At 45.1% G+C, this 27,152-nt stretch overlaps 1 protein-coding gene across 1 annotated transcript; it reads right to left on the minus strand.

Moving 5' to 3' along the window:
* Positions 1–16,891: 16,891 nt before the first annotated feature.
* CKAP4 (cytoskeleton associated protein 4) lies at positions 16,892–25,286 on the minus strand. The gene is made up of 2 exons (XM_081211898.1): positions 24,762–25,286; positions 16,892–19,452 (listed from the first exon to the last, which is right to left on the minus strand). The coding sequence occupies exons 1-2, from the start codon at positions 25,134–25,136 to the stop codon at positions 18,127–18,129; spliced, it is 1,701 nt and encodes a 566-aa protein (XP_081068024.1). The 5' UTR covers positions 25,137–25,286; the 3' UTR covers positions 16,892–18,126.
* Between the last annotated feature and the right edge of the window lie 1,866 nt (positions 25,287–27,152).

A 27,152-nucleotide genomic window follows, 5' to 3' on the forward strand; every position in this document is an offset into this window, starting at 1 on the left:
TTAAATTGCCTTAATTTATTTTAACCTTACCATAAAAAGCCCTAAAGCTTAAAACTTAAAACTTATTTATACATAATTCCTTATAGCATTTCTACTAAAGCCAAATAGTTTCATTCCAACATTTTTTCTAACACTCATTAATTTTACAATAATTCTCTAAATGAATTTTTAAACTTTCTTCCAATCTTCATCCATCATCTCTTCTTCCTGGTCTTGGGTTTTGTCAGTCCTTTCTATCCATTCCATCTAGTCCATCAACCTGGTGATCTTCTATCCGAGGCTCTTAAGTCTTTTCCATGTCCCTTCTGCAGGTCTTCTTCATGTTTATACCTGCACTTTACTTTGTCTTCTGCTGATCTTATTCTTAATTTCCTTCCTTTCTCACTGAGGGGTAGATCTCGGGGAGACTCCAACCTGACAATATCTTTATCCCTTCTCGACAGATCAGCCCATTCTCCATAGTCAGCACTGAAATCCAAAATATATTTGAAGGCATGTTTCAAAGTCCCTCCAAAGTTAAGGGCCCCCACAACTCCAAACTCCCCCTGGCCCAAAACTAGATCCCAGAAGTCAAAACATCCCTGCATAGGGGGATCTATCCAACTTCCCATCTCCAAACCAAACAGTACTCCATCTCTCCAAATCTGACTTTCTCCAGGTTCAGTCGTCAAAAACAACAGCTTATGTTCCTGCAAGGCCGCGGCTCTCTCCATTTCTATTACTTGAGGTTCAGCAACAACCTCCTCCTTTGTCTTCTGCACAACTTGCCCTGTCAAAGCAGATTCCTGGGTTAGTTCCTGAGTGGTTTCTATATAGATATTCACTGTTTGTCCAAAATTGCTAACTGCAACAGTCATCAAATCCATCTTCTCATGTAGCTGTTCCAGTAAAGCGCTTGTCTTGCAAAAAGCAAGCACTAAGGCTTCTTATGGGCACATTCTTGTTCAAGGTCAATGTCTGGTTCTCACAATCTTTAATCTCTACAGCTGTAGAATTCCCCAGATCGACTCCAGCAACAGTTTCACAAGCTCCCTCTAGAGGAAACAATTTCTGTTTGTATCCGTCTTTTTGAAAGCAGATCCAGCAACAAAATTACTTTCGTTTTTCAAATATTTTGTTCCTTTTAAATGCAAAAGGAAACATTGGAATCAATATGTTTCTCTTTTTTAACTATCTGTCAAGAAACGTTTTATTCACAGTCAATGAACTTCCCCAAAGCGTCTGTCTCTGACACCCCGTTCCCAGGTTCAAGACGGTGGAAATTTATCTTTCTTCACTCTCTCTCCTGCAGGCTTAAACAATCTAAGATTTCCCCCCTCTTCTCCTGCTTCCAAGGGGGGTTTAGTAGTTTTAGCTGATGGAGATTTAGTCCTTTACAAACGACTTTCCAGACTTTAGCTTGCAATGTCTTTGCTTCAATCTATTTACAAAAGCGGAAGGCGGACTTCCTGTTTAGAACCTTCCCGCTTCGGTGCCAAATTAAGATGTTTCATAGTCCAATTTTCCGTTCTACTCACGGGTAGTTGTTTAAAGTCCAATTGTCCACAGGAAAAAGTCAGCACTCTCCGGCAACAGCAATGCGGCTTCACTCTGTGAAAAGAGCAGTCAATTTGAAGCACCGCGCCGCTCACCCCACGTCACTCCGGATCCCCGAAACTGGGTTTCCCCGCGAGTAGGGGAGGCGCAAAAGGTGCCAGCCGAATCCCACGTCCACAGGCTTCTCCCGCCTGTGGTTTTTGGTGGGTCTCCGCCTTGCCGTGGCGGTCCAGACCCTAATTTCCACGAAGCGGATTCCTCCCGGTCAGAGGAAATCCGCCATTGCCGGAGGCGCTAACCCGGAAGTCCTACCTTTTCTTGTTTTCCTTGCCAGAAGAAAACATCAGGTCGCCATCTTTGGAATGGAGAGGCCATAAAGAGAGAATGTGCTACAAGTTGAAAAGGATCATGCCACGCTAGTGTACACAATGGTGCAGGCGCAACCCCATCCACCTGTGTTCTGTTCTAAAGCAACAGATGGATACAGCAAGTCCTCAACTTAGGCAGGGGCTACATCCCGGGGTTGGCATCTAAAGCCAAAATTGCATATAGTCAAAACATTGGGTGCAGTGGCAGGTGGGAGTGCCAAAATCATTTTTCCCAGAACCCCACCCCATCTCTCTCTCTCTCTCTCATATATATATATATATATATATATATATATATATATATATATATATATATTGCCAAGTGTGTAAAGCTTAATGGGGATCTGCTTCTGCTGCTTGATCTCTCTGTGGCTTTTTATGCCACTTACTATGAACCAGCTCTTTGGGGTGGGTATTGGAACCCTGTTGCACACTGGTTCCACTCCTACTCACGTGTCATGTCCAAAGAGTAGTATCTGGAGATTATTTTGGTATCCTGCAGGTATGATTTTCTCCCCACTGCTTTTTAACATGAAGCCACTGGGTGCATTTGTTCAGAGGTTGGTGGTGGCAGAGTTGTGGTGTCATCAATACACTAATGATAAACCACTCTACTTCTCCATGGCATCATAAGTCAAGAGAGATTGTGCATGGATAGAGATTGTGTATTATCCGGGTGTGATGGTGAAGTGGATGAGGTCCAGTAAGCTGAGCTTGAACCCTGGAAGACGGAGGCACTGTGGGTTTGTGGTTCCCATGTTCAGAAGATTGGCCACTTACCAGTTCTGGATGAGGAACTGCCTCTGAAAAAATAGGTGCATAGTCTGGGTGCTCCTGGATCCATCTTTATTGCTGGAGGCGCAGGTAGCCTCAGTAGGTAGGAGTGCCTTTCACCAGCTACAATTAGTACCAGCTATGGCCGCCGTTAGACAAGATGGTCTAGCTGTGGTGATTCATGCACTGGCTACCTCAAAACTTGATTATTGCAGTGTGTTGATGTGGCAGATGAAAGTGGTTCTGCTGTTGCAGATACACAATGGCATTTCTCTCTGTGCTCCTCCCAGCGGTCATTCCTCCTCTGGTCACTGCTATGGATACGCAACATCTGTCTCCAGGCACTGCAGTCGTCTGCAAGGGATTCCCGCACAGCAGGGTTGATGTTGCCAGCCTCCATGTCACATTTGCAGACCGAAGCATCCTTATCTTAAATAAAACTGTTTTAGAGTTTAGGGCAACCAGCCAAGAATTTACATGGTTATAAATGTTTAGTTTTAGTTTTTAATATCAATTTTTCCACAATAAAATTGTGCTTGTTTTCCAGTAAATGTGCTTAGCATCAGGTCAGCAGAAGCAAACTCCACTTTATTCCCATAGACATGATGGTGTTATGATTTTAAAATATAAAAAGCCCTTATCAGTCAGGCCATAGGCATCCTCTGAGAAACCTGCGCTCTCCCTACTTGTGATTCCCAGCAATTGGCAGCACACAACCATCATGGTTAATAGCCATTGATAGCTATGATTTAAGTGAGATTTTAAAATGTGAAACTGCACATGGTCAGAGCATTTCTTTTTTTTAATTGAAGTTGGGAATGTATTGTTTCAACATATCAGGAATGTACAAGCATGGCAGGAGGAGAGAAACATTAATTGTGCACCTCACACACAAAAACAAAACATGGGCTTCACAGCTGAAGTGATACACCTGGCCATCTAACTCCCGCCCTGCAAAAAGCCATTAAGTCCAGAGTATAAAATGACCTAGCTTCACCTCTGTCCATCAGGCAGTCACCCTCTGGGTCTGCCCCGAATCTCCCACCAATCAGCTTTGTTGAATGACCACAGGTTCTAGAGGAATAAACACTTATCTCTATCCATTTTCTCTATATCATGAATAATTTTATACATTTATACATATGTTCCCACTTGTTTGTTCATTTTAGCTGAAAGCCTGAAATGTAACCTTCCTTCTCAGGGGAGTTGCTCCATCTCAGTCCCTGAGTCTTATGAGTCAGACAGCAATGGCCTTTTGGGACCACTTTAAAAAAAATAAAAATTAAATCTATATTGGTATGCTTATGAAATAGCTCACTTACCTCCTTCCCTTTGGTACTTCTTTTTATTTCCATTTATAGATGATTGTGATATTAAATACTGAATACAAGAAACAGAGTCCATGGGGATAATCAAGGCTTACAATTGTTTGTGTATGTGTGTGTGCGTGCGCGCGCATGCACACGTATGTATGTATATGTGTGCATGTGTACACATTCATTCAGACGTGTTCATGCAGACTGGATTTTTTAAAAATTAAAAAAAATCCTTCCTGGTTTCCTTGAATCTTATATATTTTTCACACCAACACATCATTAGCTATAAGCTGAAGTTACAGAGCTTCCAGGCCTCCTAATACAAACTAAAAAGTGTGGAAATATCCAGTACAGTCATTCAGCACCCCATTTGCATTCTACTCATCACTCTCCTGCTTTAATTGCTTTCCTGGAACAGCGAACAAATCTGCCCAGGTCCTGAACAAACACATTCTGTGGCATGCAGCAGAACACTTGCTTCTTGAGCCATCTTTTTATTTCACTAAACATATTCCTTGCCTGCAAGCATCTTTGCCAGGCAGGATGGGCTACGTTTGCCCCAGATATCTACATCTGGTGCAAACATCAATGAGAGTTAAAACTGTAGGAGAGCTGGGCATGGGCAATTCAACCTCAGCACAGGAAGTTGGATCAAGTGACTGTCCAAAGTATTTCTTGCTCTGTTAAGCCAGTTTAAGTCTGCAGTGTTGATACAGCCTAAGTATGGTCTATGTCTATGGTCCAGTTGCATATTCCTGCCTTGTAGGAGGGTTGAACTAGATGATGCTCCGGGTTCCTTTCAACTCTACAATTCTGTAATTCCAGAAGTGGTTGCATCCTAATGGCAAATTCCCTAATGGCTTATACCCAACTTAAGTGCGGTTTGGATTGCTGCTCTTTCCCCCAGTTCTAACCAGTAAAGTACACAATGGCACACAGGGTTGCGTTTTGTAAACTTGTCCAGTGTAATCACAAAAGATCAGCCTTCTCCAACCTGGTACTTTCCAGATGTTTTAAACTACAACTATCAGCCTCGGCTAGTGGCTGAGTCCCACTTTGTGTGTGGGTACCATTTTGGCTACATAAGCAATGTTACTCACAACCTGAGCACTGGAAACAGAAATGATACAACATGATAAAAACAATGGAAACATTCTGTGCTGGGAGATTCATGCAGGTAAGAGATGGAAATAGGAGCAGCTAACGTGCACATAAATCTTGGAAGTGGTGGCACTCTGGCAACAAGGTTGAAAATAGCTGAGTGGTAAATTTATCTTGTGCATTTTTACATGCAAACTTGAGATGCAAACTTTTGTTCAAATCTTTCTAAACACTCATTTTCCATGTTGCTTATGTAGCAAATGTACTATTTTAACTAATGGCTAAACTCTTGGTATTGGTGCTGGTCCAGAAAAAAGCACAAAGTGGATTCGGAACAGAACTATACTCTCTCTTTTTTGCAGTCCCAAGGGATTGGTTGCCTAAATAATGCATGGAGCAGAATCAATGCACAGGAGCAGAGAGGGCGCTTGGCCCCTAGCTGCTAGGGCCTAGCATCACCATATCTGCTGATTCTGCCCTGCAAATGTTTCTCTGAGACCTTTCCCCCCACCCCTCCTGATGGGCTTACGTCAAATCTTGTTTCAGGATGTAACCACAAGCATGCTTTTATAAAGAAACTCTAATGTGTAGTTCCGCTCTCAGACAACAATATTGTCTTCTCAGCCCCTCCTCCACCCCACTGTGCCAGCAAATAAGTACTTAAGTGGAAACATACTGCCCAGAATCCAAAGAACTTGGCCGGCTAGTTTTGCATCCCCAAGGAAGCTTTGGGCTTCAATTTTGTGATCAAGCAGACACCTTCTGCCACATGGAAAACTGCTCTTCAAACTGGGGAGGAGAAAGGGACTTCTAAAAGTAGCTTGTGATACAGCGTGTGGGATATACTATCCTTTTTTTTAAGCCTGAAATCTCGCTGCATCATGTACTTTAAGCCAAGCTGTTTACATCCCAGAAAGCTTCCAGACTTTTGTTTTTTGGAGGTGGGATTGAATCACACATGGGGAAATTCAGGCTGCACAGTTAAAGTTGATTAGTGGTCTTGCACAACAAACCTGCTTTCCCTACTCCAAAACAGAACTTACTGCGATAAGGAAGGCAATGAGGAAATGCAGTGGGAAGCGTGGCATAATGATTACTAGATGCAATTCCCTGTAAACAAATCGGAATGAATTATTTGTAAAGAGCTGGTGTTGTCTAAGCTCCCTGCAAACTTTGTGCAAACAAATCAGGTTGAATGCTCAATGAATACTTCTGAAAGCAATTCCCGAAACTGGCTGTTGTTGCACTAGTGCAAAATCACATTGTTATGGTTTATATTGTCTCAGGTAGATGTACAGGTGCAAGTGTTTTGCATCCTGCTGCTATGGAAAGGCAGGCAGGTGAAGGAAGAATTATTTGTTGCTCATCAAACCGTAGTGGGGAAGGAAATGAACTCAACATGTTCCTTCCTCTAGCTCCACCAGGTGGTGGGAAACATTTTGTGCCAAGCAAAAATCACACCATTACAAATATTCTGACATTTTTGTGGGCCTTGCCCTTTCTCTTTGTAAACTGGAAATTGTTTCACTCAACTCAGAAGAATTAGAAGGTTTTTAAGGGTGAAGTGTGTCCATTATCATGGAATAAATAAGTAATACCAGATGCAATACTGAAAAAGTGAACAAAGGAAATTTGTAATAAATAGCCTTGTAGGAGAGATTTGAAGTCCAGTTTAAGAATCGTAAGACGGGAGAGAAGCAGGGGCCTTGAAGTTGCCCATCCCCAGTTAGAACATGGACAGCAGACTAAGAAAAAAATGCTATATTAAAACAGTATAGCTGGTAATGGACAAAGAGTTCATAGATCCATCTTTGGATTGTCATTTATTATAATAAGCAAAAACCTCTACATGTTTGTATCATTTCTCATAGCTAGATCTTGTAATTAAAAACCCCCAAAACTGATTTTTAAAAAAACTGATGGAGATACAAATCTGGAAAAGAGAAAGTGTTTGGAAGATAGTTGATCCCCCCAAGGAATAACAGAAGTGGGAATTCAATTTATTAAAGGAACAGGTATGTAATTTCCTTGAGCACACAGCTATGACCTCATTATAGCTCTTAGCACATGTATGGAATCTGTGCTCAGTAAGGAAAAAGTAAGGCCCATTAGGTCACGTTAAACCAAACAAATGAAGTTCAGTAATGCCTCAAAATGGGGCAATATTTAACTAGAAGAAGAAAAGTTGCTCACCTGTGGGCATTACAAAACTCTGCCTAAGGCAGCCGTGAGGGAACTTTTCTCGTATGAGGGCCTCACGGCTTCACAGGAACCTTCCAGGGGCCACAATCCCCACTGGTGGGGAGGGTGAGAGCAACACATACCAGTACTTGCACTGCAGCCATGCAAAAATCAGATTCTACACATGTCTCTCCATCCAGCAGGCAAGAGGCAATATCTTCAATGGCACATTCAAAGTGCTGGTTTTGACCTATAAAGCTTTTTACAGCTCAGGACCACAAGAACTTCTGGAAAATCTTTCCCGCATTCTACTGAAACCCATCTGCAGGTCCCCATGAAGCCCACTGAATGACTATCTCCTGGCCTAACGTTACTCACAGGGTTGTTGTGATGATAGAATTTGGGAGGGGGGGGAATCATGCGTGTGCCACCTTCAGCTAGGAAGAAAGGCCAGATAAAAAGGTAACAAATAAATAAAAATCGTGGTGGGTGTGTTACTATTTCTCATTGTATTCCAAGATGAGAATGTAGAAACCCAGCAGCTTATGTTTTGGGTGGCCCCATTTTCTTTTCGGAAAGGATAAGCACCCAACCATTTGCTTTTGTTTTTTGAAGGAATGATAGCTGTATAAAGTTGGGGAAGAGGCTGCCTGCAAGGTAGCTGTGGCCAGTGAGGCATTTGAATTGGATAGACCTACCAAATTTGAATTAGACACAGTAGTAATTTTGCCCACAAGTTTTCTCAAACGTCTGTAGAGGCTAAGGACACGTTGTACAAGGAGGTGGCTTCAGACACCAGGCCCACTGGCAGACCATCTCAGCATTACAAAAATGTCTGCAAGCAAGACATGAAGGCTGGCAGTATCAACCCCATTATGTGGGAATCCCTTGCAGACGACCGCAATGCCTGGAGGACAGACAGGTCATGAAGGAATGACCGCTGGGAGGAGTAGAGAGAAAATAAATGCTGTGGTGCCTCTGCAGCAGCACAGCCAGACGCCTTCATCTGCCCCAGCAGCAACAAAACATGCCTCTCCCAAATCAGTTTCTATGGCCACAGCAGGCGCTGCAACTCTCCAATGGTTAGACTTCACCCCCAAAGGTGCACTCCTCCATTATCTGCCAAGACAGATGGACGCTAACAACTTTATCAAATGGAAAATCAATTTGTGCCCCGGGGAGGTCATTGGTTTGACTTCACCCCCAGAGGCACACTCCATTGTCTCTCAAGGCAGACAGATGTCAACAAAAATTTGCTCACTGTTGCAGCTCCACAACAAACCCAAAGAATGTGTTCTCCCTTGTGTGGAATAAACCAATGCACAAATGGCATTATTTTTATGACATTATGGCCATGACCATGTCAATGCAGCTATTAATATCCATTCAGCAGCTCTGTTAGCAGGTTTGTGATAAGGAAAAATTCAACAGGTACGGCTTTCTCCTGTCACTACTTCAAGAAAGACAATGACAGTTGAATGTCTCCCTTGCTCCTACCACTATTAAAAGTACACAGCCTGCTTCCAGGGAAATATTTTTTTTAAAAAAAACCCGTCAACCTTATTAATAATATATATAAATTCTTTAAGCCACAGTGTGTATACATGATTCTTTAACAAAAATAATGAAGGGATGTAGAGCCGGGACAGAATGTTTACAGCAAAATGGCATCAAAAGTTCACTTTGAATTCACAAACGAATTCCAAGGAAATTGTTAATCACAGCATGCTTATGCTTTCTGCCCTGTCTCATAATTTTTAGGGTTTCATTCCACCGCAGACCATTGTGGCCAGGGTAAAAAAGAGTTCTCCACTGGAATTTTGTATATTTATGTCTAGCTTGCAGGAGAAATTTTTTCTAATGCTGACCTAGTTACAATAACCCACCCATTGTCATTATGGAGGAATGGAAGAGTGGGTGGGGATGACTAACACTTCAACCAGGCGACTCCCCTCCCCTGCCCTACAGTTCAGTCTGCTAAAATTGAAAGCTCTCCCTTTCATCTCCGCAGCAAAGTCACAGAGGAACCGTCTTCCGAAACCAAATCTCCCCCTTCAACTTTGCCCACCTGAAAAGCCGGACACAAAATCTTGCATTCAGTGTTAGTAATACTCAGAGTAGACCCACTGAAATCATGGACATCACATGACTAAGTTTGGCCTATTAACTTCAGCTGGTGTCTTCCATGTAAGACTTAATTGCATTAAAAACCCTTGGATCAAAGCTGAGCATTGCTAAATCTATGGGTGTTCACCTGGTGTTGACCTTTACAATGATGGTTCCCTAGTTGCAGATTGACCTCCCTAGTGAGGTGCGCCTGTCTTCATCATTATTAACTTTTAGGAGGAATTTTAACACATTCCTGTTTACCCAGGCATTTAGTGCCTAAAGAATACTGTCCCTGGCAACCTCGAGATCATTGGATGGAAGTATGTTTTTAATTGCAATCACTTTGAGAATGTTTTTAACTGGAACTGCTTTTCAATGTTTTAGTTGTAATTGTTGTCAGATTGTTTTGATCCATTTTCAATTTTTTTCAATATCTCCCTGGACTCCCCTTTGGGAGAAAGGCGGGATATGAATGCAATTCAATAAATAAATATACATTATCTTGGACAAGTAGATGAGCAGGAAGTGGGGTCAGGGCTCCAGCAAGCCAGTGAGCCACTTGAAGGTCTCTATAACCACCATGTAACCACATCTGCCATGAAAATGAAAGTGGTGAAAGGAGGCTTAACTTCCTGTTTGGGTTACTGCCTCTTTACTCTGTGCCTTTAACAAGAGCACTGTAAGCAGGAAGTTGTACGGCTGTAAGAGAAGCCTCGCTTCACCAGACCAAAAGCCTATCTAGTCCAGCATCTTATTCTAACAGATGCCAACCAGATGCAGGAAGAAGACCTGAGCACAATAGTACAGTCCTCACCTGTGGTTCCCAACAACTGGTATGCAGAAGCATACTGTCTCTAATGCTGCAGGTAGAACATATACTAGTAGCCACAGATAGCCTTGTTCTCTATGAATATACTGTATCTAATTCAAAGTGTTGGTGCTGACCTTTAAAGCCCTAAACGGCCTCAGTCCTGTATACCTGGAGCGTCTCCACCCCCATCATCCAGCCCGGACTCTGAGGTCCAGCGCCAAGGGCCTTCTGGTGGTACCCTCGCTGCAAGAATTGAGGTTACAGGGAACCAGGCAGAGGGCCTTCTTGGTAGTGGCGCCTGCCCTGTAGAACGCCCTCCCAGCAGATGTCAAGGCAATAAACAACTATTTTACTTTTAAAAGATAACTGAAGGCTGTTTAGGGAAGTTTTTAATGTCTGATGCTGCATTGTTTTTAATATTCAGTTGGAAGCCGCCCAGAGTGGCTGGGGAAACCCAGCCAGATGGGCAGGGTATGAATAAGAAATAATAATTCTTCTTGTCCTTCTTTTTAAAGCCATCCAGACTTGATGGCCATCACTACATCTTGTTTAAAAGGCAGGAGTTCAGCAAGGGGTAGCTTCAGCCACCCTAGAAGCCATTGGTGGAAAGGGTCACATAAAGTTAGTATAACTTTAAAATATAACCATTAGGAGAAGAAAAAGCAAGTGTCTTGTGGCACTTAAAAGACTTACGGCACAAACTTTAATGGAATACAGTTCATGTCATCAGATGCATTTTTTCCCTCGGGGATGCAGATGCTGTGGTCCTCCAGATGTTGTTGGTCTCAAACCTCCATCAGCCCCAGCCAGTATGACCAACGGCTAGGGGTGATGGGAGTTGTGGTCCAGCAACATCTGGAGGACCACAAATTCCCCACCTCTGAATTATCTTTTGGTTTCTAGTCCAGACCACTAAAGCACATGCCGTAAGTGAATTTATTAGTCTTTAGGGTGCCACAAAACACTTTTGCTTTTCTTCAACAGACTAGCACAGCTTCCCAATGGAAGTCAGCTTCAGAAAATTATGATGTTTTTCAGTTAGCTTACTATAGAGTCAACAAGTGCTTATGAAAACTTTGGGTATGTGTGGAGAACTCTACATTCTCTAAGTCCGTATGTGTTTTCACATATTTTTATATGGTTTTCTATTTTCCATGTTTTCCTGCAATCTTTGGATGAAAGGTATTTTAGAAACATAATGAATACGCTTAGCAAAACCCAAGAATTCTATTTTAAAATGCTGTTACAAATATTGCCACTAGATGGCAGACTTCAACTGTTCAATTCTCAAGTTATTTCTAAGGGCGGCCAGCACAAAGTTTGGCAGACTTCAGACTTGCTGGATTCTTCTTCTTGTTGTCGTCTTCATCTTTTGAAGCTCACCAACTGGTGCCAAACAGTAGCTCAGGGAACAGACATAGCATTAAGGAGCAGGGAGCGCATGCTCCATCTAGGGATTTGTTATAGAAAAGGCCATTGGTCCATCTAGTTCAGTCAGCTGACACTGACTGGTAGCATCTCTTCAGGGTTTCAGAGATGTCCGTCAGCCCTTCAGGGTTTCAGAGATGTCCGTCAGCCCTAACTGGAGATGCCAGGAATTTAACCTAGGACTGTCTGCATTCAAAGCAGATGCTCTACCACTTTGCTACAGCCCTTCCCCAAGTTTAGGCCTAGAACTGTTTAGTACAGTTGTACCTTGGGTTAATGGGTCGCGGGTGGCGCTGCGGGTTAAACAATGGAAACATTCTGTGCTGGGAGATTCATGCAGATAAGATATAGAAATAGGAGCAGCTAATGCGCACTCAAATCTTGGAAGTGGTGGCACTCTGGCAACAAGGTTGAAAATAGCTGAGTGGTGGGTGGCGCTGTGGGTTAAACCACAGAGCTCAGGACTTGCCGATCAGAAGGTTGGCGGTTCGAATCCCTGCAAGGGGGCGAGCTCCTGTTGCTTGGTCCCTGCTCCTGCCCACCTGGCAGTTCGAAAGCACATCAAAGTGCAAGTAGATAAATAGGTACCGCTCTGGCAGGAAGGTAAACGGTGTTTCCATGCGCTGCTCTGGTTCGCCAGCAGTGGCTTAGTCATGCTGGCCACATGACCCGGAAGCTGTACGCCGGCTCCCTCGGCCAATAACGCGAGATGAGCGCCGCAACCCCAGAGTCGGTCACGACTGGACCTAATGGTCAGGGGTCCCTTTAACTTTACCTTGGGTTAAGAACTTAATTCATTCTGAAGGTCCATTCTTAACCTGAAACTGTTCTTAACCTGAGGTACCACTTTAGCTAATGGGGCCTCCTGCTGCCACCGCACCACTTCTGTTCTCATCCTGAAGTAAAGTTCTTAACCTGAGTGTACTATTTCTAGGTTAGCGGAGTCTGTAACCTGAAGTGTCTATAACCCAAGGTACCACTGTACTAGAACTGAGCTCACAATACTTTTCCACAAATATCTACTCCTGGTTTTATTCTAGATATTGCTTGTTTCAAGAGTCTGTTTTAGTGGGGAGAGGAGGGAGGGGAAAGAATATTTTACAGTGGTACCTCGGGTTAAGTACTTAATTCGTTCCGGAGGTCCATTCTTAACCTGAAACTGTTCTTAACCTGAAGCACCACTTTAGCTAATGGGGCCTCCTGCTGCCACCGGGCTGCCAGAGCATGATTTCTGTTCTTATCCTGAAGCAAAGTTCTTAACCTGAAGCACTATTTCTGAGTTAGTGGAGTCTGTAACCTGAAGCGTATGTAACCTGAAGCGTATGTAACCCGAGGTACCGCTGTATTATTGCTGCTGTTAAACAAAGGGAATTGGAAACCTTTAACTGCCATGACAGGAAATGCCATGCCTGGGGAAAGGGCAGATGTGGCCCTCCAGGACTCTGTATCTGGCCCTCAGGACTCTTTATAGACCATACACCCTCCTGAGCCACACCCCTCACCAGTTATGCTTTGCACCGTCCTTGAGTGCTTTTGCTGGGCGGGGGGGGGGGGCACATATTAAACTCTTGGTTGCCTCAATGAAGAACTGACGTGTGTGAATGTGAAGAAACAAGCCTATTGTACAAAAGTAAATTCACATCTAGTTCTCCACCCACCACTGACATGAGGCCCACATAAAGGAACAAGGCCATTAATTTCCCACACACCCCACTCTACTGCACATCACCCAGAGATCTGACTTCTCCTCATCCCTGGCCTAACAGATTGAATTAACTGCAGTAACAAAAGAAAAATCCTATGCAGTCTTGCCAGGTCCAGATTAGAAATTCAAACCTTTTCATTTAAACTTGTCATTTAAACTGCTAGCACTGAGAAGGCACCCCATCAAAGAAAGAAAGCATCCAGACTCTTTACTTGCTTAATTTTTTTCCTTGCGACTTCCTTGTAGAAATAGCTGGGCGTATGTCGGAAGGGATGAATTTCCTTCACGAGCATAAATCACCTAACGGGAGAGGTAATCACAAATGCAAGGTCAAATGAGCCACTTGCTGTGGTAATGGCTAGTAGCTCTTGCTAGATCTGTGTAATTACCGTATTTTTCGCCCTATAAGACGCACTTTTTCCCCTCCAAAAATGAACAGGGAAATGTGGGTGCGTCTTATGGGGCAAATGCAGGCTTTCGCTGAAGCCTGGAGAGCGAGGGGGGTCGGTACGCACCGACCCCTCTCGCTCTCCAGGCTTCAGGAAGCTATCCGCTAGCTGTGGGAGACCCAGCTCTCCCAGGGCTAGCGGAGACCTTGCTGGCACCCAGAAGCTTGGGTCGCGCTGAGCTCCACACGCCCCAAGCTTCTGGTGTAGCGCAGCGATCCGTTAGCCCTGGGAGAGCCCCGCGGCTCTCGCAAGGCTAGCGGGCTGCTTGCGCGCACCCAGAAGCTTGGGGCGCGCTGAGCTCCGCACGCCCCAAGCTTCGGGATTAGCGCAGCGGTCCGCTAGCCCTGGGAGAGGCGCCCGGCTCTCCCAGGGCTAGCTGAGACCTTGCCGGCACCCAGAAGCTTGGGGCGCGCTGAGCTCAGCACGCCCCAAGCTTCGGGATTAGCGCAGCGCACCTGGGGGGGAAATAAAATTTTCCCCCCTTTATTTCCCCCCAAAAAAACTAGGTGCGTCTTATGGGCCGGTGCGTCTTATGGGGCGAAAAATACGGTAATCAGCTAGTGTAGGTATTAGCGTTGCAGTTGAAGCCTTGGAGGAGATTGTATCTGTATCTGAAAAGCCTGCAAGCTGGGACTTGTTTTTCCTCATATGATTTCATCCAGAGCTGTTTGCTGTGTGTCTATTCCTTCTCGCATTAAAATTTGGACCTTGCTGGCTTTACTCCTGTGTGGTGACTTTTACTGCAAGCGCAACCTAGATCCACACTTCCCCTGCATGCGTGTCTTCTCTCAGATTCCCAACATTCCTTTTAAACTTTAAAAACTTCATTATCACTAATGGATATCTGGGAGCAGGTCTTCAATGCCTTCTATGTCCAGCTTCCTTTTCCCTCATCACTTGCAGAGCACCCTCCCTTTTTGACACAATGCTGCTTCATGTTTACAGTGTATACAGGCTATGTACATTACTTCAAGGCTGTTGTTTTCTAAAATGTACTCCCTGCTGTTTATCTTGACCAAGGCCAGCCCAAGACATTTTGCTGCCTGAGGCGAAGGATGATCCCTCCTCCTGCATTCCATCTGCAGAAGCTGAATCAAATTTCAGTACTTGGGACAGGACAGTGTCCTCCCCAATGTCAGAGGGCAGCGGACTAGATTAGATGGTGTGGGGCAGGTGATAGGGCACACACAGATCTATGTCCTCCACAGAGGGGAATAGCCAGGGGTCTGTCACCCACAGCCCCTAACATTTTCTTCCTGAGGCAGCTGCCTAATGGTCGGGCCGGCCCTGATCTTGACAGCTTAAGATAGGTAAGGTTGCAGGGTGAACAGGATATATTCTCCCATTGCTTCTGTAGCAACCTTTCCATCAAGGTCTTGCTATCAGTCTAGTCTTACAACAACATATGTATTGCCCAGGCTGAGATTCCCACACAGCAGGGAAGCTTGCTGGGTGACACTACCCCAAACCAAGTCGTTTTCAGTTTATCCAACTTCTCAGAATTTGTGGGTTCACGTACACCTGACTCAGCTCTTTGCACAGAGGTTGGGCTGAAATTAACAAATTGTTATAGGTACAGTGGTACCTCAGGTTGCAGATGCTTCAGGTTACAGACTCCGCTAACCCAGAAATAGTACCGCGGGTTAAGAACTTTGCTTCAGGATCAGAACAGAAATCATGCTCCGGCGGCGTGGCAGCAGCAGCAGGCCCCATTAGCTAGAGTGGTGCTTCAGGTTAAGAACAGTTTCAGGTTAAGAATGGACCTCCAGATCGAATTAAGTTCTGAACCTGAGGTACCACTGTAAATAGCTGTCACAGCACAGACTAGAACCAAGGTTTGTATAACATGAAGCAGGGCAAAGATGTAAAGGAGGATTTTTTTCCAGAAATCTGGCTTCTTCAATAGAGCTTACTCTAGAAAATATGTGCATTAAATTGCATCCTCAATCAAGAAGTCATGCTTTTGAGCTTACCAAGACGAGCATCTAAAAGAAGAAAAACATTAAACACAACTGTGATTCATTTGTATGCACACTTGCTGGGAGAGGGGAACCAGCAAAGTTATAAAGATCTGGACCCTGAAACTGTGCAGTCTCACAGGTTGAGCTTCCAATTCGGAATCCACTTTCCCTTTTCAGATGTGTGCACAAATTTGATGAAAAGCCTTGAACAGCAGCCCAAAAAATGTTTTGAAAATTCCATTTCTGCTCTGGAATTCTTTCATGAGGGACATGGAGGGCATTGAACATCCCGTCTTCCCCTTCAGGGCTAAATAATGACAGGAAAGAGATGAACTGATGTGATGAGGAGCAAGATGGGCTGGGGGAGGGAACTGAAAAACAAAGCACAGGCAAAATAGAAACATTTTCTATTGTGGTTATATAAACCACTTAGCTATTTCTGTTGACTATTGGAAACACTGGTAAGCAAAAGCTAGGCTGGAAGAATCTGAGCTGTGCCGATTCAGATGGAACTGGCCTGATCCACGGCTCTGGACTAATGGAACAGACCAGAAGGTACAATGTTCAGAAAGCACAAAAACCAGTGAACTGCAGTTCGCAGTCCAAAGAAAGCATTATCAAAGTACATTTAGAAGTGTGCATTTGGAGAGGAAAATGCATTTAGGATGTGTATTTAAATGTGAATTTTCATGCAGCTTTGAAAAGTTAGCAAAAATACTTAGGTCATACAAGGGATATGATTTATTGCTTGTTTTGGGTGTTCATCCAGCCCTTCTCCCAGTGTACACGCGTCAGGGTCCTGCCAGTCCCTGACCAATTGCTATCCCCACCTTCCACAAATCTGCAGAAGCATCCCAAAAAATGTTCGCAATATACATTAACAGAAATTCCAACTGTTTATTAGGCATTACAGATACTGGGAAAAGTTAATTTCACAGTCAACTATACCATTGTTCAAGACTCACAAAAGGAAAAATCGGTGAAGAGCAGCTTAGGAAAGTAACAGCTGATCTCAATACCGTGGATCTTCCTTGGCTTTTAAGGCTTAGGGTCCCTTGGAAGCAGTTTCTGAATACACACATTGCTGACAACATCCGGATATGGCCAGACATCTTCTCTGTCTCCATCACCCCTGATGCTGTACTGTCCATCACCCCTGATGCTGTACTGTTTCCAAAAGTAAGTGCTAACCTCTTTGTACGCGAAGAGGTCTTTATGTGCAGAACGCTTCCAAAAAACCCAGAAAGCCTGTTCCTAAAAATAGGTACCTTTCTAAACATACAAAGTTTTTAAAAAGTGAAAAACAAAAATGCAAACATTTTTTAACGGAAGTAAAACAAGGATCCAGTCCATGTTCAGTGGTTCTTAAAAATGAACAACAGTTTTTAATACTTCTCATTCTTTCAACATTTGCCCACACCCCAAGTTATTTTTTAATATATAAAAAAATCAGGCTGAGGTCCAATTCTATTTCATCCAAGTCAACAAGAAGATCAGGCACTTTGTGTGGATCTTAGTAATACATATTATACTTTGCTGCAGCACAGAGGACACGTTAAAAATGAATTGGGGTTTGTGTGTGTGTGTGGAAACAATTCTGTGTTCACTACCCACTCTTTTTGGCATGACAATCAAAATGGCACATTTTTATTTAGCTGGTTGGTTTCATCTCCCTGACTTGGTTCCTATAGCTCCCTGCAGAATGAATTAGGGCATCAAAACTGAAAATAAATCCAGCCTTCAATCCAGAAATGGTCCCAACAAGACTGGTTGATGGCTAAGTTCTATCCATTATTGCCATTTTTTATCCACCTTGGACAACTCAAAAGCACCAGAAGATGTGCGCTCTTTGGAACAGCAATACTGATTCTAGGAGCTGCAAAGTAGCCTCAACCCAATTTTGGGGAGTCCACATCCTGAATTGGATCACACAATAACTTTTTTCTTCTTAAGATTGAGCAGAGCCCTGCACACACTCAGCTGTACACACAAGGCTCCTGCACACACCAGCTGCTTTATTTGATTGGATGAAGCAGATCTGAATGTGCAACGCCAAGCACACTCAAGTCTACTTCCTTCATTCAAATAACAGAGCCCCCATGTTTGCCAATGGATCAAGGCAACAGTTGTCATAATTTGGCTTCCTCCTCTTGTACTGTGGATTAAACAGCAGAAGCAAAACGATTTGTCCTAGCAACTGAAAGAAACAAAATCATGGGGGCCTAACTAGAACGTGTTACGATTCTTAAAACGGCACCAATGGATTTTAGTTTCAAACCCACCAATATTCCACTTCCCCCAACCACAACAGCAACGAAACTCTTTGGCCTATGAAAACTATTTTTGGTTTTGCAGTCCAATACTTACACATGCTCTACATTAGGTAGCTAAACCTTTTCATGTATCTTTTCTACTTTCACAAACAACCTGTCCAGGTCATTCTTTACATCCTCAAAGGAGCTCTTCAGCGACTGAACGTCATTCTCGTTGGTTTCTATTTTCACAGAGTAAGCAACCAGACTGTCAACTGCAGTCCTGAGCATTTTTAAGTCGGTTTCAGCCTGGCCGAGAGAAAATCGCAGCTCATCAACATAACCCATCACAGAAGAGAGTTCTCCTAGATTATCTCTGGACTGCCCTGCATCCATCTGAGGCTTTTCTTTATCCAGCAGAGCACGGACTTGTTTCTGGATGTTATCAAGTGCATCAGCGTTGTTTGGGAAGTCACTCACACTCCTCCTTAGCTCCTCAACATCACTGTACATGGAGAGCTGAGATTCACTAAGGCTCCTTACAGTATCTGTCACTGAACGCACCTCTTTCTCTAAATTACCCCAGATGGAGCCTAGCTCTTCCTCTAAAGCAGCTATCTTGCTGTCATACTTAGAGAGAAGAGATTCCATCCTTTCGGTGTCTTGTGCAGATGGTGACCTCAAAGCCTCAAGGCTCTCTTCTATAGACCTGAACCTGGATTCAAACCCTTCACTGTTCATTTGCAGAGTCGCTACGATGTCTCTGGAAAGAGCATCACCTTCTTGTGCATTGGCAGAAGTCTTGATGTGCACGAGATCTTCCCGGAGTCTCTCAAGCTCACCAGGGAGATGCCCAATAGCCTCTTCTGCTTTAAGAACTTTATCTTGTAGAGCTTGCAATGAAATGTGCTCTGCATCGGCCACCTCTTTGAACTTTTCGTGCTCCTGCTTGAGATTGACAAGTTCTTTGACTTCAGACAACACATCCGATTCCATCCAATCTATCATACTTTTCAAGGACTCTATAGTCTTCTCTTTTGCTTTCATGGATGTCTGCATCTCGTCAACGACGCCTTTCAAAGCCTGAAGTTCATGTTTGTACACCTCTGCTTCCCCTAGGGAAGCCACCTTCATTTTCACTTCATTGATTTCCTCTTGGCTCCGTTTCTGAACATCTGTGAATTCGGCAATATTGTCGTTTATCGACCTAGTTAACTCAGTTAGCCTGTCTTCCACGGTGTTCTCCAGCGACGTGAAATCTCGCTCTCTGGCGTCTTTTACAACGTGGATGCCGTCAGACAGGTCTTTCAGAATTTCATTTTGCAGTTTCTGAAGAACCTCACCAATGCGAGCGATTTCTCCCTCCCCTTGCCTAACAGCCTTCTCCGTGACTTCTTGCTTCTGCTGTGCGTTTTTCAGCGTCAATTCGAAACCTCCAAATGCAGACTGAAGAGACTGCACCTAAAAGAGAAAAGCACATATAGGTAAATCTAGACATGGAGCACGCATCGCAGGAAGTTCTACAAGGCTCACAGGAAGCCAGATAGGGGGAAATGAGCAGTGGAATGGAACTAAGCGAGCAGCGCTAGTGGACGAAAATTAATGTGAGTTCAAGTGCACTTATCTGCACAAACCTATGTTGATGCACCCATGATTCAATCATTTAGACTGAGTAAGTTTCCAATTCAAATAATCATAGAATTGTAGTGTTGGAAGAGCCCTGAGGACCATCTAGCCCAAATAGGGGGATAAAGCCTTGGCATTATCAGCACCATGCTCCAACCAACTGAGCTATCCAAACGTGTTTTGTCTGGGGTGCTTATCCTTTCTAATCTTATACTCTGCAGTGCTTAGTTGCGGAACCAGAATCTAGCCTCAGAAATCGGATGTAGAGCCATACGTCCATGTTAGAGAACATGATTTAAGTGCATAAAAGGCTTTAACTTCCTCCATTCAGCAATTCTGAATAATAGCAGAACAGGGACAGGAATCTTCTGCACTTAATGGCAAATCAGATCTATGAGGATGACTCTCCCCCTGCATCTGTCTCCCCACATAAATTGAGTGCTAATGTATCGATCCGCGGTTCTCAAAGGATTTAGCGTGCCACACTAGTGTGGCAAGAAAGGAAGTGTTCTGTTATAAATCAAGCACTTCTGGGAGCTATTTCTTTTCGTTTTCCAATGTATTTCTTATCGATAAAAAAATTGGTGCGGCACGAGCAAGTTTTTATTCTGAAAGTGTGGCCCAGAGAAAAAAGTTTGAGAACTGCTGGTCTAGATTCTATGCTGGAAAGCACATGAAATGCGCACAGCAACTGGTCACAATGCTTCTAAAATAATATTGATGCACCAACGACAGTCAGGAATACAGTGGTACCTCAGGTTACAGACGCTTCGGGTTAGGGACGCTTCGGGTTACAAACTCTACTAACCAGGAAGTGATTGCTCCAGGTTAAGAACTTTGCCCCAGAAATCGCGCGCCAGCAGCAGCAGGAGGCCCCATTAGTGAAAGAACGTTTCAGGTTAAGAATCGTTTCAGGTTAAGAATGGACCTCTGGAACGAATTAAGTTCTTAACCAGAGGTACCACTGTACTCCTCAGCACTAGAGAAGGTCAGCAAACTTTTTTAGGAGGGGGCCGGTTACTGCCCTTCAGACCTTGTGGCGGGCCAGACTGCGAGCGCATGCGCACACGACGGAGGGGGGCTTTTCTCTCTCTCCCCCAGCCCCTCCCCTCCCCTTGCTTTCCTACCTCCTCCACCGCTCTGCCTGTGGTTGGGAGCCGCCAGCGGCGGCGCCGCCTCCTCTCATTTCCGAGCCAGCTTTCCTGGGCGTCAGGCACAGGGCCAGCAGGCATGCCAAGCTCCAGCCGAAGCCTCGTCATGATGCCCACAGCATGGCCATGGACAGAGAGGCCGATAGGCGGGTGGCGAGTTTGGGCCGTGCTTCAGCATGCAGGCAGCGAGGCTTCAGATTGGCTGGGACCAATCAAAGCCCAGCTCCCTTCCTCTGCAGGGAAGGGAGAAGCCAGGAGGCGGAAGAGAGGAGCTGCCGCCATGGGGGGGGGGGGGAGGCAGCCGAGGAAAAAAATTGCAAAAAAATGGTGCAGCTTGAACGATCAGACCGATCCAAGTGGCGATTTCACAACCGCCCATGGGCTGGATCCAGAGGGCAATTGGACCTGATCCGGCATGCGGACCTTAGTTTGCCGACCCATGTACTAGAGGCCCAAGTGGCCTATGTGGCTAGAAGTGCCTTTCATCGGATCTGTCTGGTTCGCCAGCTATGGCTGTTCCTTGACAGGGACAGCCTGACTACTGTAGTCCATGCATTGGTACCCTCAAGTCTGGATTACTGCAATGAGCTCTGGATGGGGCTGCCCTTGGGCTGGGTTCCAACTAGTGCAGAATGCAGCAGCCAGACTGATGGTGGGAACACACAGCCAACGACATGTGACACCATTGTTCAAACATCTCTACCAGCTGCCCATCTACCACTTGAGTAGTAAAAAATAAAAAAAATGTGATCCAAACAATTCCAAAATCCATGTTGGATTAAAATCTGCTGGGTTTCATATTTTCTTTGCAATTACGCACACTACTCACAAGAATCTGTGTGCGCAGCAAGGGATCATGGTCCTTCCCTTAATAAGCAGCAATACAACAGAATAATGGCCCCACTGGGTGCCACTCCAGCAGAATGCAGATTTCCCTATCTTAATATTTAGAATGCCATACTGGCACAAAACCAGGCATTAATTTAGGAGCATTATGGATGTTATCAGCCTTAGAAATGCAAATTTCTTCAGCTGGCCTTACTTTGTAGGAAGTAGATATGGAGGACATTTTTTAAAAAAAACCAAAAACTAAACTATCCACTTTCACAGCCAGCATTTACTCCATGAGTTGGCAGAGTAAAGTCTCTGCCAAGGGCATGTCTAAATTCGTTCTTGGTAATAGTTAACTATAATGTAGAGTTAAATGGTTTCTATTGAATACTTTTAACTTTGCAGCTAAACACTCTTAGGAGCCTGACCCCAAGGACAACTGGAGCTACACCAACATAGGTATTCACACCATGAATTTAAAGCAACGTGATGCCACTTTTTTCAGCTGGAACTTGCCAGAACTGTTCCAGCACCTCTCAGGCAGCACCCTTGCCATTATTAAGAGACTAAGGGAGGTGTTCATGGTGAGTTCTGGCACCTCTTTTTCTAGAAAAACAGCCCTGTTAAGACAGCTGTTAAGAGACCCCATTCCTCTCAAAGAGCTACAATTCCCAGTATATCCTACGAAGAGGGATTGTTTCTTTAACTATAATTCAGTGAAGGGAACACCAGTATCCTAAAAACTCTCAGCTCCTGAAAGGAGTTAATATTATTAGAAATATGAATTTGGAGAACTGTTAAACAGGTGATATAATGAAATTCAGTTAGAGGGGACTTGAGGAAGTCAGTTATCAATGTAATGAAATTAGGGATTTGAAGCAATAATTTTTTGTGGTTTTTGTGTGTTTGTTTTCTCTGTTCTGTTTTTTGTAATGTTTTTCTTTTTTCTTTGTGATAAATGTGAAAATCAATTAAAAAAGGGGGGGACCTCTCAGCTCCCTTAACAAACTACAGTTCCCGGAATTATTTCAGAAATGCCGCTTTATGTATGGTGCAAATGTGACTACGTGGTTAAAGCTCTATATAGCATATGAAGAACCTTATGTAGTATCCAACCATGTAGATTCTCTAGTGCAAGAATGTCTGTTTATGCAATGTAATTTCCCCCTGCAAAGGTGCTCAATTTAGGGGCACCCAGGGAGTGGGAAGGGAAGCTCCACTGCACCATCAGAAATCCTTGCCCTAGTGCAGGGGTCTGCAACCCGCAGCTCCGGAGCCGCATGTGGCTCTTTTACATCTTTGCTGCGGCTCCGGGGCAGATACTAGCGAGGGGAGGAGGCGCATTGTGCGCCCCGACACTCCTCACTGTGGCGGGCGCTGTACTGGCTGTGACATCGCACCGTCCCAACGTCACCTTCCCGCCCGCTGTAGATCGTGGCTCCGGAGATATATTTGTTTTAAATGTCGCAATGGTTTTGCGGCTCCCAGTTGTTGTTTTTTCTTCGGAAACGGGTCCAAGTGGCTCTTTTTGTCTTAAAGATTGCAGACCCCTGCCCTAGTGGATCTCCTTTGTTAGATACCACCCCTTAGGTTTCTTTTAACCAGCCTTTGCCCACTTGGTGCCTTCCAGATGCTTGGACTACAATTCCCAACAGCAAGTGCAGCCATAGCCCAAAACATCTGGTGGACACCAGATCGGCAAAGGCTTCCCTTACCTAAAATATCATCTCACCCATTGCAGATGCCTTCTCACCAGAAGGTCCAGTCTGTACAATGTATGAATCAACCCTTTAACAGGCTGACCCTTTGGAATTCCCTCCTGTGACGTCTCAGACAAATGCTGCCCCTGTCGTGTACATGATCAGCACTTACAAAATACCTTTCCTTTTAAGTCAGGAGTGGGGAACCATTAGCCATCCAGAGGTTACCAAACTACAATTGCCATCAGTCCCAGCAAGCTTGACCCATGGACAGAGATGATGGGAGTTGTAGTTCAGCAACCTCTGGCGGTCCAAATGTTCCCCACACCCTGATTCTTAACCTGGTCTGCATCTATAAGGATTTTAATTGTTTTTATTACAGTGGTACCTCTGGATACGATCCGGAGCCCCGTTTGCATCCAGAAGCAAACGTAACTAGTGACGGTGTATCTGCGTCCACGTCGCTTTTCGCCGCTTCTGCGCATGACGTCATTTTGAGCGTCTGCGCATGCACGAGTGGCGAGACCTGGAAGTAACGCACTCCGTTACTTCTGGGTTGCCGCAGAGCGCAACTCGAACGCACTCAACATGAAGCATATTCAACCTGAGGTATGACTGTATTGGTGTTTTATTAAGGGCTTACGGATGGTTCATGGAAAACAATTCATAAGTTAATGAAATAAAAATTAAATAAAACAGGGGTGCAGGCAAAACTGAAGGCGGGGCCTGGACGTGGTCTAAGAGTCATGCCAAGAATCTTGCACGAGGGGCCATAAGTGCAACAGTTATGCAACACGGTGGAAAGGCGAGACTGCATTGGCTTGATACTCCGTGCATGAGGACAAGTTTTGGAAGATGCTAAACTGGATGGCTGATTTAGGATGGGGATTTTCCAGGCCCGAAAGGAAACTCGAAACATGGTGCAAGCAGAATCCACAGGAAGATGGGAATTGGCTGCTGAGGCCTAAGTGCTTTCCCTCCCAGAATTTTCCTCACAAGGAATAAAAAAACTCCCAGGCAAAAGCTGTTCACAATCCAAGCTATTCCCATGATTCCATTCAAATGAACGTTTGGCACATCCAACTGGGGTGCCACAAGTGCCAGGCATTCTCCTGAACCAAGTAGCCCTTGCAAAGTTTGGAGGTCCTCGGCCAACTTTCTCCTCCTTGCTTACATCCCCACCCCATCGCATTCACCAGAGGCCTCCGAGGGGGCGGGGAGACCATTGCAAGGCCTTGCAAGACCCATAATTTGGGCTTTAATGGTCCTTTGGGGGAGAAGGAAGAGAACTCCAGGGGACGACGTCGATCACTCCACTTATTCCAAAATACAGAGCAAGGCCCTGGACTTCTGAGCCAAAGTCCCACCCCGACGGCACCCCTCACCCCCCTGCAACTTCGCAAAAAGTTTTAAGAAAATGCAGAGCAGGAGAATTGCTATGGTGAGCCTCCTCCCCCAATACCTTTTGCACAGCCCCTTCCAAGGCGCGGGCCAACTCCTCCCGCTGGCTGCCGAAGCCTTCTTGCCGGACGCTGATCCGGTTCACTTCTTCGGAGAGGTGATGGACGAAGTAGCCCGAGAAAGCAGCCGCGGCTATGAGAGCGAGGGACAAGAGGAAGTTGAAGGCTTTGGCCAGGCTGCAGAAGGACGGCGACGACGAGGAGGCTTTGCCCCCTCCAGCAGCCGAGGCGCCTCCCTTGCTCCCCTTGGCGTGAGCCTGGTTTTGCTGCTGCTGCTGCTGCTTCTTTGCCACGTCATCGGGGAGGTTTGAATGGGCTCCCTTGTCGGACGGCGCGGAGCTGCCGCCCTTGCCGCTCCTTTGTTTGGCCGAAGACATGCTGCGCTCGATGCTGAGGCTGGGCGCCGCGAGCCGCCGGACTTCGCCGATGATGATGGAGGCGGAACGTCGCTGCCTCTGGACGGCGCGGGCGAGAAAAGCAGGAGCGAGCGCAGCACAGCCGGCCTCGACGCTGCCTCCCTCATTCAATCCGAGGCACGAAGGAAGGAGGGAGGGAAGGAAGGAAGGAGGGAGGCAGGCAGGGGCTTCGAGCGCGCTTATTCCTGCCCGCCCCTCTCCCAGCACCGCCCCCGAATTCCCTAACGCGCCCGAGAGGGGGGCAGGCGTGGAGGCTGCCACGCACACCAGGAGGGGAAAGAAGTAGCCGCCCGAGGCTGGGTGGGGAGGCGGCCACGCCACGGGAGGCAGTTCTGCAGCTCGCTCTCTCCCCAGCGGGAGGTGGGCGTCGGCATGGGGAAAGGACTGCCATCCTAAGCAGGACCGCGGAGGAGGGCTGGACTCGAAGGAGAAGCTCGGCTCGGGTCTCTAACCATCGCAGGAACGCGTTTCCAGGCGTGCTTAGTGCTGCTGCTCCCCACCCCCGTTTAGTTCCGCGGGACTTGACAAAATTGTAGAGTTGGAAGGGATCACGTCGAGGGTCATCTAGTCCAACCCGCTGCAACCAGTGCCGGGTTTACATACGGGCTGCAGCCCAGGGCCTCATAATCTAGCGGGGCCTAGGCATTTTGCGGTAGGTAGGTAGATAGATAGATAGATAGATAGATAGATAGATAGATAGATAGATAGATATTAGAAACAGGCTGCTTTTACTATATAGGTCCAGTTGCTTAGTAACATTAAACACGTGACAAATGAGTTAATGGCTGTTCTGACTTTGTATATGATGCAATGCAGCTGCTCACAAACTTTTTTATCTGGGCCACACTTTCAGAATAAACATTTACAGTGGTACCTCGAGTTAAGTACTTAATTCGTTCCGGAGCTCCGTTCTTAACCTGAAACTGTTCTTAACCTGAAGTACCACTTTAGCTAACGGGGCTTCCCGCTGCCGCCGTGCCACCAGGGCACGATTTCTGTTCTTATCCTGAAGCAAAGTTCTTAACCTGAAGCACTATTTCTGGGTTAGCGGAGTCTGTAACCTGAAGCGTATGTAACCTGAAGTACCACTGTACTTGTGCCACACTGAATTTTTTGATGAAAAATAGATTGGAAAACACCCCCCAAAAAAACACTGAGCAGCACATTATTTATAACATAAAACATGCTCTTATTTTGAAGCCATATCTATTCCCAAAAGTATATACTTAAAGAAGAAAACAGGTCGCCTGTATTTGCTGTAATAGCTGTACTGGGAGGAAAAGAGAAACATGGTGCTTCTGTGATACTGGAGTGTGTTTGAAGTCTTGGGTAACTCTGATAACTTAGTTTGGCATCCTGTCTTCCAAGTAGGTGGAGTCATAAGCTCATGACTCAGTTGATTCTAACAAGGAGTAGGTTGGTCAAAACAACAAACACGTTGTTGATTGCATAATATAGTCCCTGTGCACATTTTTTATTACACTAGGTTTTTTTAATAGTAGCAGAAACTATTCAAAACTTTCCACATGAAATGTCTTTCCCTGCAACATGGTGCTAAGTTTAAATTTAACTCTGCATTCCAGAAGCAGGACTTTTTCAAACTACATTTTGTTACCAAACAAATATTTCATCCTTGGATCACACAAAAACATTGACAGTTCCTCCTGCAATACTGAAATGCTTAGGGTGAGGAAACACATGAAGAAGTATTGTTGCTCAATCAAACAAAAAAGTTCATTTTGTTTAGCATCCTGTTTCCATCAAAAATTGATCAGATTCCTTCAGCAAATCCACTCCTAATGATGCTGACAGCTGGTATTCAGTGATATGCCATCTCTCAACATTGAAGAGCCATTTAGCTATTGGGAATAACTGGTGTGAAGGCACATGAAACCGCAAGCTTCAGCTAAGCAGATCAGATGGGAGATTGATTTGGAAGCCCATGCACACTGCCTTGTCTTGCAGGATCAAATAAAG

The sequence above is a fragment of the Podarcis bocagei genome (genome assembly GCF_964188305.1).
Source record: "Podarcis bocagei genome assembly, chromosome: 10".
NCBI lineage: Eukaryota > Metazoa > Chordata > Lepidosauria > Squamata > Lacertidae > Podarcis > Podarcis bocagei.

Excerpts from the sequence above, each read along its gene's own strand:
- CKAP4 (XM_081211898.1), bottom strand. The coding sequence starts at position 25,136 with ATGTCTTCGGCCAAACAAAGGAGCGGCAAGGGCGGCAGCTCCGCGCCG. Across the intron at positions 19,453-24,761 it reads TGGAAGGGGCTGTGCAAAAG|GTGCAGTCTCTTCAGTCTGC; the intron begins GTATTGGGGGAG and ends TTTCTCTTTTAG.